Raw genomic sequence first — 14,185 nt, 5'->3', positions numbered from 1 at the left:
TGGAAAGGTGCGCAAATCATCACACTGGTGCGGCATCACAGGAGCTAAAAACATTGACCTGGGCAGTAAACCCCAGCAAGGTTTGCTTTTAAACAGTTACACTTCACAAATCTGGCTGTCGCCTGATGAAGCTAGTCGTAATTACTGGCGAAACGTCGTACTCAGATTGTAAATGTTGTGGCTTGGCTCTCCAACACACCGGTGGTCCTGTACTAGTGACGAATTGGCACGTTCTGTTTATGTGACAACCCCTTACTAGGTGGCCGTGTCGAGTGGTGGCGGGTTTTAACGACACAACATTTATATATTTCCACGATCTAACCCCAAAAAACCCCTCTGTTATGGATGATATTGGTCGCGACAACCTGCTACGTGTTAAACAAACCCCAAGAAGCTGGCGCGTGGACTCTCAGGATATAAGAGTCTAATGATTGGCCGCTGAAACGTCCGGAGATAACCGTTGTAGTAGCATCTTCTTTCTGATATTTTTCCTTACCTACGATTGCTTAGAGAGTACTTCACTTGTATCATGGCTTGGGCTTGAAGCATGACCGCATGGTTTCGATCGATGTGTCCATCTGCCCGTCTGTTTGGGAGGGAGCGGTGGTGCAGCGGTTAGCGTACTGTGCCACGAACCCAACCACCCGAGCTCGATTCCCGCTCACGACCAATAACAGTGGCACATATTTGAGCTGGACCTAGGACTCTCCGAGGTGGTGCTGGCCACCTACTCCCTTGTGTGCTATTCCGGCCTTAACAGATGCTCACTAACAGGAATGTCCCCAACAGTCTGTTCAAGGCCACAGAGGGGATATTTGTAATTATCTTTAAGTGGTGCTCACGATAACGCTTGGGACGTTGATCCAGGAGCAACATTTTTTTCCATGGGGGATACTGATGACTTGTGTCCTACAGCTCCGGACACACAGCCCCGCTAGGCGAGTATCATCTCTGGGAGGGGAGGGGGGATTTTGACGCCTGCCCTCGACCAAGTTCTAACTCGCACTTTCTCGCATAGCAGTTTGGGCACAAACACACGCGCACACATATAAACTAGAATTAGCATAGTTTTATTTAAACTAGTTTTATTTATATTCTTGGTTCTTTCGGTAAAGTCACGTAGAAGGGAAACAATAAAACAATAAAATATAAAACAATAAAATTCTCACGACGTTTCGACTGCAACACAAGCAATCATCATCTTGTGTTGCAGTCGAAACGTCGTGAGAATTTTATTGTTTTATTTTTTATTATTTTATTGTTTGCCTTCTACGTGACTTTACCGAAAGAACCAAGAATATGAATCCCTGCAGTCACGAAAGCTTTAAATCAAAATGTAGTTTTATTTAAACTACTATTATTTTAGCAGGTAAGGCCCACTGAGCTCTATAGCTCTTTTTCAGAAGTGACCTGGACACAAAGGATAGCTCATCAAAGTGGCTTATCACGTGGAAATGTATAGCAGCCAAATACTCCGAACGCGTGATGTTGATTCCAAATGTGGAGGGAAAAGCCGGAGGGCCTGGAGAAAAAAAACACACGCGACCACGTGGAGAGAGACACGCAAACTCCAAATATACAGGCATCAGTGTCGGAATCGAACCCACGACCTCCTGCACGCCAGGCGAGGGAGTTAACATCTCGCCACCGCGGCGACCCACACAGAGACGTTCACTCCGGCGCATCTCTCGTCAGCCTCCTCCGTCGTAGCGAGCGCGTCCATCGCCACAAGCGAAGCGAGGACACGGGGCGCACGTGGAGAGAGCGAGACGCTGGCACAGAGAGCCCCAATGCAGGCTACTCGGTGGCGATCGGCTTCACAGGAGCGTCTGCGGCTTTGGCGAAACCCGGGGTGGGGGGACCACCAGGCAAGGTGGTGAGGTCACGTCTCGAGACCAAACCCAAAAAAAGGGGCGCTCTCGTATTTTGGTAAACAATCCGGTCTCAGAGAGAGAGAGAGAAAGCTTAAAAAATTAGGTCAGTCGACCTCGCTTTGTTCCCACCGTTGTATTTACGCGATTATTTATTTATATCTCCCCTCCCCCCGCCGAAAACACACACCAAATACAACATAATTAATAAATACATTTAAACGGGCGACTATTATTTTTATTTTCCGTTTAAACGGCCGGCCGGCCCCCGTTGAGTCGGCGTGCCTGCACACACGCACACACACGCACGCACACACGCGCACACACACGCGCACACACACACGCAAACACACACACACACGCACACACACACACGCGCACACACACACGCACACACGCGCGCGCGCACACGCGCGCGCACACACACACAACAAAAACACTGCGCAGGGAGGAAGATAAAATGGCAGGAAGATGCAATGGCAGGAAAGGGGAAAGACGTGGCACCCGGGAGAAGACTTCGCTGCCGCGATGCAAAGGGCCCCCTTGGTGCCTCGGTGCACAGAGAGCTACTCTCGTAAAAAAAGCAAAAATCGGGCACCCGCTCCCTGCGAGCACCCTCATTAAGAGGCCTGGCCGGGGTCCGGCGGATCTTCCAGCGCCGCCTCGCTTTAAAAATAACAACAATACTGCTACTACTAACAATAATACTACTAACAATAATACTACTAGCAATAATACTACTACTAACAATAATAATGCTACTAACAATAATACTACTGCTAACACTACTACTACTAACAATAATACTACTACTAACAATAATACTACTGCTAATACTACTACTACTAACAATAATACTACTAACAATAATACTACTAACACTAATACTAGTAACAATAATACTACTACTAACACTATTACTACTAACACTAATACTACCACTACTACATATAGCGCGCAGCTCGGCGTAAGTACTACTCTCCGCGGAGTGGATTAGGGCTCCTTGCAGCTGGCGAAACTCTCAACGTCCCTAACACCCCCCCCTGCCCACCCAAACACACCAAATACAAAGATCCCCCATATAGCTTCAACAGACTGTTTGGGGCAAGTGCTGTTAGCGCGCACCTATGGAGGAGTGGGTGGTGTGATCAGCACTACGCCCGCCCGCTCGCCGTTGTCTGCTTAAAGGTGCTAATTTATTTCGGGTTGAGTAGACCTAGGGGGGAGGCCCATGACAGGGTTCAGATATTCGCCACTGTCATTGGTCAAAACCAGCACACTCAAACACACGTCGCCAGACCGTGCCGTGAGGTTCACTGATGTGTTGTTCACTGATGTGCCGTTCACTGATGTGCCGTTCACTGATGTGCTGTTCACTGCTGTGGTGTTCACTGATGTGTTGTTCACTGATGTGTTGTTCACTGATGTGCCGTTCACTGATGTGCCGTTCACTGATGTGTTGTTCACTGATGTGCTGTTCACTGATGTGCTGTTCACTGATGTGTTGTTCACTGATGTGTTGTTCACTGCTGTGCTGTTCACTGATGTGCTGTTCACTGATGTGTTGTTCACTGATGTGTTGTTCACTGCTGTGCTGTTCACTGATGTGCTGTTCACTGCTGTGCTGTTCACTGATGTGTTGTTCACTGATGTGCCGTTCACTGATGTGTTGTTCACTGCTGTGCTGTTCACTGATGTGCTGTTCACTGATGTGTTGTTCACTGATGTGTTGTTCACTGCTGTGCTGTTCACTGATGTGCTGTTCACTGCTGTGCTGTTCACTGATGTGTTGTTCACTGATGTGTTGTTCACTGATGTGTTGTTCACTGATGTGCTGTTCACTGATGTGTTGTTCACTGATGTGTTGTTCACTGATGTGCTGTTCACTGATGTGCTGTTCACTGATGTGTTGTTCACTGATGTGTTGTTCACTGATGTGTTGTTCACTGATGTGTTGTTCACTGATGTGTTGTTCACTGATGTGTTGTTCACTGATGTGCTGTTCACTGATGTGTTGTTCACTGCTGTGTTGTTCACTGATGTGTTGTTCACTGATGTGTTGTTCACTGATGTGCTGTTCACTGATGTGTTGTTCACTGATGTGTTGGTCACTGATGTGTTGTTCACTGATGTGCTGTTCACTGCTGTGCTGTTCACTGATGTGTTGTTCACTGATGTGCCGTTCACTGATGTGTTGTTCACTGCTGTGCTGTTCACTGATGTGCTGTTCACTGATGTGTTGTTCACTGATGTGTTGTTCACTGCTGTGCTGTTCACTGATGTGCTGTTCACTGCTGTGCTGTTCACTGATGTGTTGTTCACTGATGTGTTGTTCACTGATGTGTTGTTCACTGATGTGCTGTTCACTGATGTGTTGTTCACTGATGTGTTGTTCACTGATGTGCTGTTCACTGATGTGCTGTTCACTGATGTGTTGTTCACTGATGTGTTGTTCACTGATGTGTTGTTCACTGATGTGTTGTTCACTGATGTGTTGTTCACTGATGTGTTGTTCACTGATGTGCTGTTCACTGATGTGTTGTTCACTGCTGTGTTGTTCACTGATGTGTTGTTCACTGATGTGTTGTTCACTGATGTGCTGTTCACTGATGTGTTGTTCACTGATGTGTTGGTCACTGATGTGTTGTTCACTGCTGTGCTGTTCACTGATGTGCTGTTCACTGATGTGTTGTTCACTGATGTGCTGTTCACTGATGTGTTGTTCACTGATGTGTTGTTCACTGATGTGCTGTTCACTGATGTGCTGTTCACTGATGTGCTGTTCACTGATGTGCTGTTCACTGCTGTGTTGTTCACTGATGTGTTGTTCATGATGTGTTGTTCACTGATGTGTTGTTCACTGATGTGTTGTTCACTGATGTGTTGTTCACTGATGTGTTGTTCACTGATGTGTTGTTCACTGATGTGCTGTTCACTGATGTGTTGTTCACTGATGTGTTGTTCACTGATGTGTTGTTCACTGATGTGTTGTTCACTGATGTGCTGTTCACTGTTGTGTTGTTCTAAACATCAACTTATTGGCGAGGTGAACAGCTTGCTTCGCCTTCGCACCTAAACTACGGTAATAGCCCCGATCATTGCCATCGTCAACCGGCTTTAGACAAACATCATGGCAACAGAACTTCAGTTTCATGGATTCCCCAAGAAAATGTCGATTATTCGTATCTCAATTCCTGCTTGGGGGGTTCACTCTGCCCATAATCTATCCGTTGGTTGTCAACAGTGGTTGTCCTATGGAAATACTTGGTCCCGCCATTTGAACGCGGAATATCCAAAACTGGTTCAGGGCCGTGAACAGATGAGTACCACCTAAACAAAAAAAAAATAACTCATTTGAGTATGGAAATAATTGACTTTTGCCTGGAACTTCTCTACCGATTGATTCACCCAAGCACCGCAACATCTGCTTGCGGGCTGTGTGCCACGGACATGAGCGAACACGTGCGCCCGTGAGCCCGCACGGTGACCACATTGAAACGTCGCGTGCACGCGGCTCACGGGCAGACGTCCCACCGAGCGGGGGGTGCGCGCGTGCGGCGAGACGCAGCTGCCTGCCTCTCTGCTGCAGGGACGCCACCGCCTGCTCCGCTCCACTCCGCCGTGGTGTGAGGGTGACCCCGGTGACATCAAACACTGCACAGGGTGGCCCAAATGTCTCGTGAGCAAGCGTTTAAAAAAAAAAGTTTACTTAATATATAAAAATATTTAAATAAAAGGTTTTTATTCAAAACAGAAATGGACATGCAACGGGGAAACAAATGTTCGGGGTCAATTAATTGGGGGTCACGAGACATCTGGAAGCACGCCGTACAGTACTTGGTGGCGATGCTGCTGCTGTGTTGGCAGTGATGCAACAAGAACGATCCACACACCCATCAGCACCACTGTAACCTTGAGGAGAAATACAATCAGTAGCAACATTCATGGCAATTGTGCTCCTTTAGAGCACGCAAGTTGAGGACGGAGAGAAGAGAGTTAGAGACTGCGCTTAACACCATGGGGCCTGGTGAGAATAAAAATAAAAAAATCTTCCAATGACCAGTTTAAAATTTGTTCCTTGAATAGTTGACTAAAAGTAGCGTTTGAGTGACAGACAACCCCGTCAATAATCAAAAGTACTGCTCCTAAATAAATATATACATATATTTTTTTTAATTAATAGTCAAATGAGAATGTTGCTTGGCACAATGCATTGTGGGAAGGTTAGTTTGGGTCACGATGTTAGGGTCACTGGGCACGTGACGATCGAGGCGCTGAATCGATCATTTCGCGTTGAGCTTTTGCCGTCTCATCCCAACAGTCCGAAGGTAACACGCGCAGGCACGGAAATGTCACGGATAACCTTTTGAAGATGAGACTTGGGTGAAAAAATACAAACATTTGGCGAAAGCAGACGTAAAACAGTCGCTCTAGGACCGACGAAGTTGAATACAATTGGCACACCGAGCAAACACATTCCACGTGGAAACAAAACGTGTGCAGTATAGGTTAAATACAGACATGAATGAGCAAACACAGCAATAAATACTCTTTGTATATAGGCTGCAATAAAACATAAATAAATCTGCGTACTATATATGCAAAATATAAATAGAGTATAATAAAATAGATGCCTGCATACAATTTGCATACGTTGCGAGCCATAGATTCTCACACGCGTGATGCAATGGACGCATCACGAGCACAACAATTAATTGGAATCAATCATCGCGTCGTTCACACGACGACGAAGACTACGACACGATTCATGGAGGGTCGCCAAACCTCCGACGAGAGAATGAGCCGCTCAAACAGCCGCACAGGGCCTCTCCGTCTCCCACTTGAACAGGGCCGCGTGGCACGGGGCGCATGGCACAAGCGTGGCGACATCGTCTCTTGAACGTGCATTGTACAAGCCGGCAATCGGCCCCGTCAACATTGGAAGCCCTTGGCTCTGCTGACAACGGCGATCGTACCGGACATGCATTCCGCTTGTGACGGTGGTGGTGGTGGTGGTGACCGCTCTGTGTGTGCTCTGCCATTGACCTCGACCACGACAAATAAGTCCGTGAGTTTACGAAAAAAAGTAACCGCGAAGGGGCTCAGGGCGAGCGTTCTCCGCGCTTCGCGTTGCGACGGGCATGTTGACCGCAACACCAAAGCGGGGATCCGTCTGCCCACATTGGCTCAATGAATGAGAGGCTCGCGTGCACTATTAAACCGGTCGATTACGACAAAACAATACAAATTACAAACACACGGCGTTATTGTGGAGAAATGACGCCTCAAGTTGCTTCAGAGTTCGGCTCTGTCTGACCCACTCGGGAGATGGGTGAGAGTTCGCGAGCTGGACCAAAGTCTGCACAAACCTCTTCACAAAATCGATTTGAGTGGAGCGATAATTTTCCTTAAAATGTATTACCAACCGCAAAAGTTTCACAAGCGGGGTGAATGAAAGGACCTTAACTGTTGCGAGTGTACCGTTTCGTGTAAACTCAACCATTTTTGTAGAAGCAAGGTGGCAGCTAACCCACAATTAGGGCCCAATTCACGTCCTGGCAAAATGGCCGAAACACATCGCCTTGACGATTTAGCTCATTAACCTTTTACACGTGAATGGAAAATAAACCAATTTAGTGAAACCTATTTGGATAAACCATTCACGTACAATTTAAATAAAATATTTAATTTCCAATTAAATTCCAAAACAGGAAAGTAGTTTGTCATTTTAAAATAATATATTGGTCAAAATGAATGAGCTAACCGATGTATTTTCTTGTCTTTGTGAGTGAGTCACATTTTCACAAACACGAGCAATAGTTGCCAGCATGGGAATTGGTATCTATACTTTTGTGAATGTCACAAACATACACAGACACACACCCACTGCACGCACATGTTTCTCGTCAATTCAAATATTGTTGACAAAGATAGCCATTCCGAAGACTTGGGGTACTTAGTGCTCATTTAAATTGTATTCTAATGGTTGTCTGGTATTTTCGTTTCAGGTGTTAGGGGGTTGGTTACCAGCCCCTGCCGCCAGAACTGAGCCGGGTGATGTGAGCACCGAGAGGATAGCCGACTGACGACTGCTACACAACACGCCACAGTTGTTACTGTCGAGCGCCATGGGAAGGTACGGGTTGTTTTGTCAGACACAAATCAAACACGAAGACACGAGCAATCACACAAACACGACATAAGTGGCTTAACATTATGTAATACAAAGTGCGATTATGCCTAACGTGTGCCAGTGACGGTACACTCCTTGTTTGACTTTGTCGGCTGCTATTCACAATGCTCCCCGGAGTTTGCAATGTCTGTGCCTAACCTCGTGCTTGTTTTAATTTAATTAAGACGCACATCCTCACACCGTCAACCCCGGGACAGCCCAGGGAAGTGAGTGCGGACCCCCCCCCCACCCCGGCTCGCTCTGCAGCTCGTGTCAAGGTCGGGTGCTTGAACCTAGGCACGCTGGCGCACAGCCAAGCCACACACACAGCCACACACACAGCCACACACACAGCCACACACACAGCCACACACACAGCCACACACACAGCCACACACACAGCCACACACACAGCCACACACACAGCCACACAAAGATAGCCTTAACAGACTGTAGGGGCAAGTGCTGTTAGCGACCACCTATGAAGGCCGGAACGGTACATGAGGGGGTGGGTGGCCAGCACCACGCCCGACCGCCTTTGTCTCCCAAGTGGCAATGTTTACACACCGCACCAGGTACTCATTTGAGGCTGAGTCGACCTAGGGGAGGCCCGGGACCGGTTCAAATAATCGTCACTGGTGGTGTTGGCCGTGAGCGAGAATCGAACCCGGGTAGCCAGGTTCATAGCGCAGCGCGCTAACCGCTACACTATCGCTCCCCATAGCCACACACACACAACCACACAACCACACACACACAGGCACACACACAGACACACACAACCACACACACACAGACACACACAAACCATGCACACACACAGCCACAGCCACACACACACCATGCACACACACCATGCACATACACAGACACACATAACCACACACAGCCACCATGCACACAGACACACAGACACACAGCCACACACACACCATGCACAGACACGCACACACACACCATGCACACACACCATGCACACAGACACACAGCCACACACACAGCCACACACGCAGCCACACACAGCCACCATGCACACAGCCACACACACACACCATGCACACACACACACACCATGCACACAGACACCATGCACATACACCATGCACACATACACACACAGCCACACACACACACCATGCACACACAGCCACACACAGCCACACACAGCCACACACACACACACCATGCACACAGCCACACACACAGCCACACACAGCCACCATGCACACAGACACACAGCCACACACACACACCATGCACACACACACACAGCCACACACAGCCACCATGCACACAGACACCATGCACACAGACACACACAGCCACACACACACACACACAGCCACACACACACCATGCACACGTGTGTGAGTACTGTACCCGCAACCACACACGCAAAGAGATTTCGTGACCACCCCTTACAAAGACAAAGATCACCCGTTTAGCCTTTAGCAGACTGTAGGGGCAAGTGCTGTTAGCGTGTAGCACCTATGAAGGCCGGCACGGCACACGAGGGGATGGGTGGCCAGAACCACGTACGGCCACCTTTGTCTCCCCAGTGGCGATGTTTACACACCGCACCAGGTACTCATTTGAGGCCCAGGACCGGTTCAAATAATCGTCACTTGTTTGGCTGTGAGCGGGAATTGAACTCGGGTAACCAGGTTCGTAGCGAAGTGCGTTAAGCACTACGCTACCGCTCCCCCCATACATACAGAACCACAAACACATGCGCACACCCAACCACACAAAGATTCACATGCCAACACACCCGCACGAAAAGACGTCGCCACACACAGACTCACAAGCACAGGCATGTGTTCAAACAACCACAAGTACACACACGCACACATACACACGTGCACAACCCCACGCACACATACAAACCAAATGCACACTTGGATGCACATAAAACACAACAAACAAATGCACACACGTGCCTCACACATTCCAACACACGTGCACACGCATACACACATCCATGCGCGCGGATGCATCATCACCACGCACGTGCAAAGCGTCTCTCTCACGCACACGGACAGGCACACAAAACCACTTGCACAACAGGCACACACAACCACGTGCACACGGGCACACAACCACGTGCACACATGCACACAACCACGTGCACACATGCACACAACCACGTGCACACGGGCACACACAGCCACGTGTACACGGGCACACACAACCACGTGCACACAGGCACACACAACCACGTGAACACAGGCACACACAACCACGTGAACACAGGCACACACAACCACGTGAACACAGGCAAACGCAACCACGTGCACACAGGCACACACAACCACGTGCACACGGACACACAACCACGTGCACACAGGCACACACAACCACGTGCACACGGGCACACACAGCCACGTGCACATAGGCACATGCCCGTATAAGACCACTGGCACCACCACAACAGCACCCTCGCACTCGCACGAAGTGATAGACTGTGAGTTAAATATATTTGAGTGGTAACTGGAGACGTGAAGGGGCATTGCGAATTATATAATAGGATCCGTAACAGCATTCCTGGGTTCATGAGGCAGGGATATCAAGGCAGCGCATCTCGTAGGTAACGCTCATCTCCACGTGCCGAAAAGTATTTGTCCCAACAAAGATGTAGTCAAAGGTCCCCGTGTAGCCCACGCAATGTGTTGGGGCAAGTGCGGTTTATCGAGCACCCATAAGGCGCCGGCACGGCACACAACTGTGTGGTGTGGCCAGACCGCGCACGGTTGCCTTCATCTCCCCACTTCTGATCTTTACACACAGCGCACCAGCGGCAGTGCTCGTTTGAGGCCATCGACTGACAACAATCCCCCTACGCCTGCCGCAATCATCTGGCGCAGCAACCAGCTCGACTCAAGACGCAGACAGTCGTCGCTCTACGCCAACATGCGCCGTACGAAGAAGAAGTGATAGATGAAGTTTAGGGAGGTCCTGGGCAGTCGCGGTCGGCGTAACCCGAGCGAGGTCACCGGGTTCGTAGCGCAGTCGCATCAACCCCGGCGTGCGCGCAAGATCACGACGCGTGCGGACTCTGCTGGCTCTCTCCCTCCCGCCCGGCTCCCTCCCGCCCGGCTCCCTCCCGCGCGGCTCCCTCCCGCCCGGCTCCCTCCCGCCCGGCTCCCCCCCGCCCGGCTCCCTACCGCCCGGCTCCCGCCACCCGGCAGCTTCGTGCGGGAACGACGCTGGTGGAAGGCGCGCGCAGACACGCGACGCGCGGATTCCGCCCGTGCGGCACGCACCGCACTGCTGGACCGCTGCCAGGTTCCCGTGGCAACCAGACGCAGACACAACTACACCCAATCCTCCAGCACCCCCCCCCCCCAAACTCCCTCCGCAACAGCCGCCAGCTCTAACCCCCCACTGCTCAGCATGATGGGACAACTCTCAGCAAGCTTTGCAACAGCCGCATCCATCCCCGTCCCGTGCTGCAAGTGATGCCTGCCGCCCGGCGTGGCGCGCGCGTGGCATGAGCGAGGCGCGTGGTGTGTGGGTGAGGTGGGTGATGTGGGTGAGGCGTGTGGGGTGTGGGTGAGGTGGGTGGTAAGGGTGAGGTGGGTGGTGAGGGTGGGGGCATGAATCACGGAGCCCACGGTGCTCACGGCACCGTAGACGAACGTGACGGGCGTGCGCGCTTATCACGTCCGAGGCAAGTGTAATGCGCCGTGCTTACTTTTTAGTCATTGCCGGGGGTCCGCGGGGGGGGGGCGTGGTACGCGACGGCTGCTGTAGAGGCGCAAATCATCTCTGGCGGACAACCCAAGCAAAACCCAGCGGCATTTATACAAACACTGTCAAGGATTATGGCAGCAAAATCCACTTTTCTGCGAAAGTCTGAAACTTTACACCGAATGATTCCGCGTAAATCCTTTTTAGTCAATCCACCGCTGGATGAAGGATTCCACAAGTAGTGGTGGTGGTGTTGTTGGTCATGGGAGATGTTCGACCATACTTCACCACGCTGGTCAGCGCAGGTTGGTGAAGTTGGCACCGGGGAGATCGAGTCACTGGCCATTGATGTTGGCCCTGGCGGGCTATCGAACTCAGGCCTCTGACTTCATTGTGCAGTGCGCTAACCACAATACCAGCACTCTAATATGCCTTCGAAAGTAATTTATCATAATGCAATTTTGTTTTGTGTGGAAATTGCTTTTATTCTTCTTGTGATTTAGTCTAATAACAATGTTTTTTTATCTGCACAGCGCTTTTAATGGCATCATTTGCACGAAATAGTGCTATAGAAAAAAACTATTTGATTGATTAATTGATATCCATATTCTGTATATATACATAATTCAATATATAGCCGTACTATTAGGGTGTATATGTATACAAGCAACAGCATAACCAGCACGAGTAGAAATAGGTCAGCAAACATTAGGCGACGTCCCTTCTTTAGAATGTCTAAAAGAGGCGAAACGCAGCACATTGCAGAGTGGAATACAGGTGCTGCAACCCAGGGAACTCTCCTCAGGCCACAGTAAACCAGAAGCATCATCCTGCACACGTGCATGACGTGCACCTCAGCAATTATACTTCCCCTCTGGGCGAGTTTGAAAGGCGGCTCGCGATCGGCCAATCACACAGCTCCATTTACTCGATTTTGCCATGTCCTCTTTGACGGAGTGGCAGTGGATGCTGATGATTCCGTACAAGTCTGAAACCATTCAAGACTGACGCGTTCTGTCACTGCCAGAGCCATTTGAAGAGTTACACCTCCGGCTCTTTATAGATCGGGCAGTTGTGTGTATACTCTTTGGTTCTTTCGGGAAAGTCACGTAGGTGAAAATAATAATAATAATTAAATCACGACGTTTCGGGCGCAACACAAACGCCTGTCATAAGGTGGGACCACCACAGCTAGAAACAACTGCTGGAATGGGCAAGGAAATAACCAAAGAGTATGGATCCTTGCAGTCACGCAAACTTCAAATCCAGTTGTGTGTAGCCTGGTGGTCAAGGTCAAGAGGTCATCTTCAGCCGATACCGCTGGTGCCCCTGGACCTCCCCATCGCTCAATCACTTCCCCCCAGGCTTGTGAGCTATTGCAGATTTAATTCTGCATGGTGCCTGTGCGGTGTACATATTTGCAACCTCAGATTATATATTATGAACCCACGACGACTGCTATGTAGTTCTCTTTTCTTTCCTTTCTGAACCGAGTGCTCTTCGGCTCGACGTCCGACGTTTCACTCCACGCGCTGAGAGCTTCTTCCTCGTTAATTTCCCGAAGCCCCCGGCGCGTGGAACGAAACGTCGGACACCGTGCCGCCGAACAACACATAGGTACAGCCCGAATAAATACGACAGTGCTATCGCGTCATCAAAAAAAAACTTGGCTGGTTTTTTGCTTTACTCTCAACTCTCAGCCTGCGCATATTTTTTTCCTCTCTCTCTCTCCAGCTGAAGGGGATTCTCATCAGCTGCAAGAGGATGTTGGCTGCTTTAAAAGCGATGGAATCGACTTCGCTCGCAGCTGCCGGAAAGGCGGTTCCACCGCACAAAGCGGGCTCTGTTGTGATCGGCGCGGCGCTAAGGGATTGGCCGAGGGCACACCTGTACGATAATCCCCAGGTGTCTCGGCTTACCAACGTCGGCCACTCGCTCTTGGTATTCACAGGTGCCCCTGCGACCGAACATAAAACAATATATACATATAGAAGCTCGAGTGAAAAGGGACGCAGAGCCGAGTGGAGAGCGCAGAGCCAGCGCCAGCCGTGGTCAGCGAACCACATTCAGGAATCTCCAGCATCTCGTGCTCGGCGTGTGACTCAATGCTGCGGTCTCCAGGACCACTGGCTAGCGGGCTAACCAGTGGCCCATCCCTGGGCCATTGAGGCCGCTAGCCAGTGGCCCATCCCTGGGCCACTGAGGCTGCTAGCCAGTGGCCCTGGGCTGTTTCCGGCACGGCCTTGGGTCTCGGTTTCAACATTCGGTGGGCTCGGCTCTCATGCTCTGCCACTCCCCCCCTTCCCCCTTGCTGCTACTGTCCTCAGCTGCAGTGAATCAAATTACAATAACCTGCAGCTTTTACTTGTTTTGTACTTGTGAACCCAGGAAAGCCACACTGAGTCGTAGGACGCTTTTTCATGAGGGCCCTGCATTGAGTTGTTTTTTTAGA

The 14,185-nt window shown here is 50.1% G+C and overlaps 1 protein-coding gene across 1 annotated transcript; it reads right to left on the bottom strand.

Moving 5' to 3' along the window:
- Positions 1 to 1,209: 1,209 nt before the first annotated feature.
- On the bottom strand, positions 1,210 to 11,100 carry LOC142930148 (uncharacterized). Its single transcript, XM_076072213.1, has one exon. The coding sequence runs from the start codon at positions 4,701 to 4,703 to the stop codon at positions 3,063 to 3,065; it is 1,641 nt and encodes a 546-aa protein (XP_075928328.1). The 5' UTR covers positions 4,704 to 11,100; the 3' UTR covers positions 1,210 to 3,062.
- Between the last annotated feature and the right edge of the window lie 3,085 nt (positions 11,101 to 14,185).

Source organism: Petromyzon marinus, chromosome 3 (assembly GCF_048934315.1).
Source record: "Petromyzon marinus isolate PM22_M1 ecotype Great Lakes invasive population chromosome 3, UKy_Petmar_22M1.pri1.0, whole genome shotgun sequence".
NCBI lineage: Eukaryota > Metazoa > Chordata > Hyperoartia > Petromyzontiformes > Petromyzontidae > Petromyzon > Petromyzon marinus.
This window is presented reverse-complemented; position numbering and strand designations above follow the sequence as displayed.

What these genes read in the sequence shown, in the direction of transcription:
- LOC142930148 (XM_076072213.1), bottom strand. Translation starts at nt 4,703, where the DNA reads ATGAACAACACATCAGTGAACAACACAGCAGTGAACAGCACATCAGTG.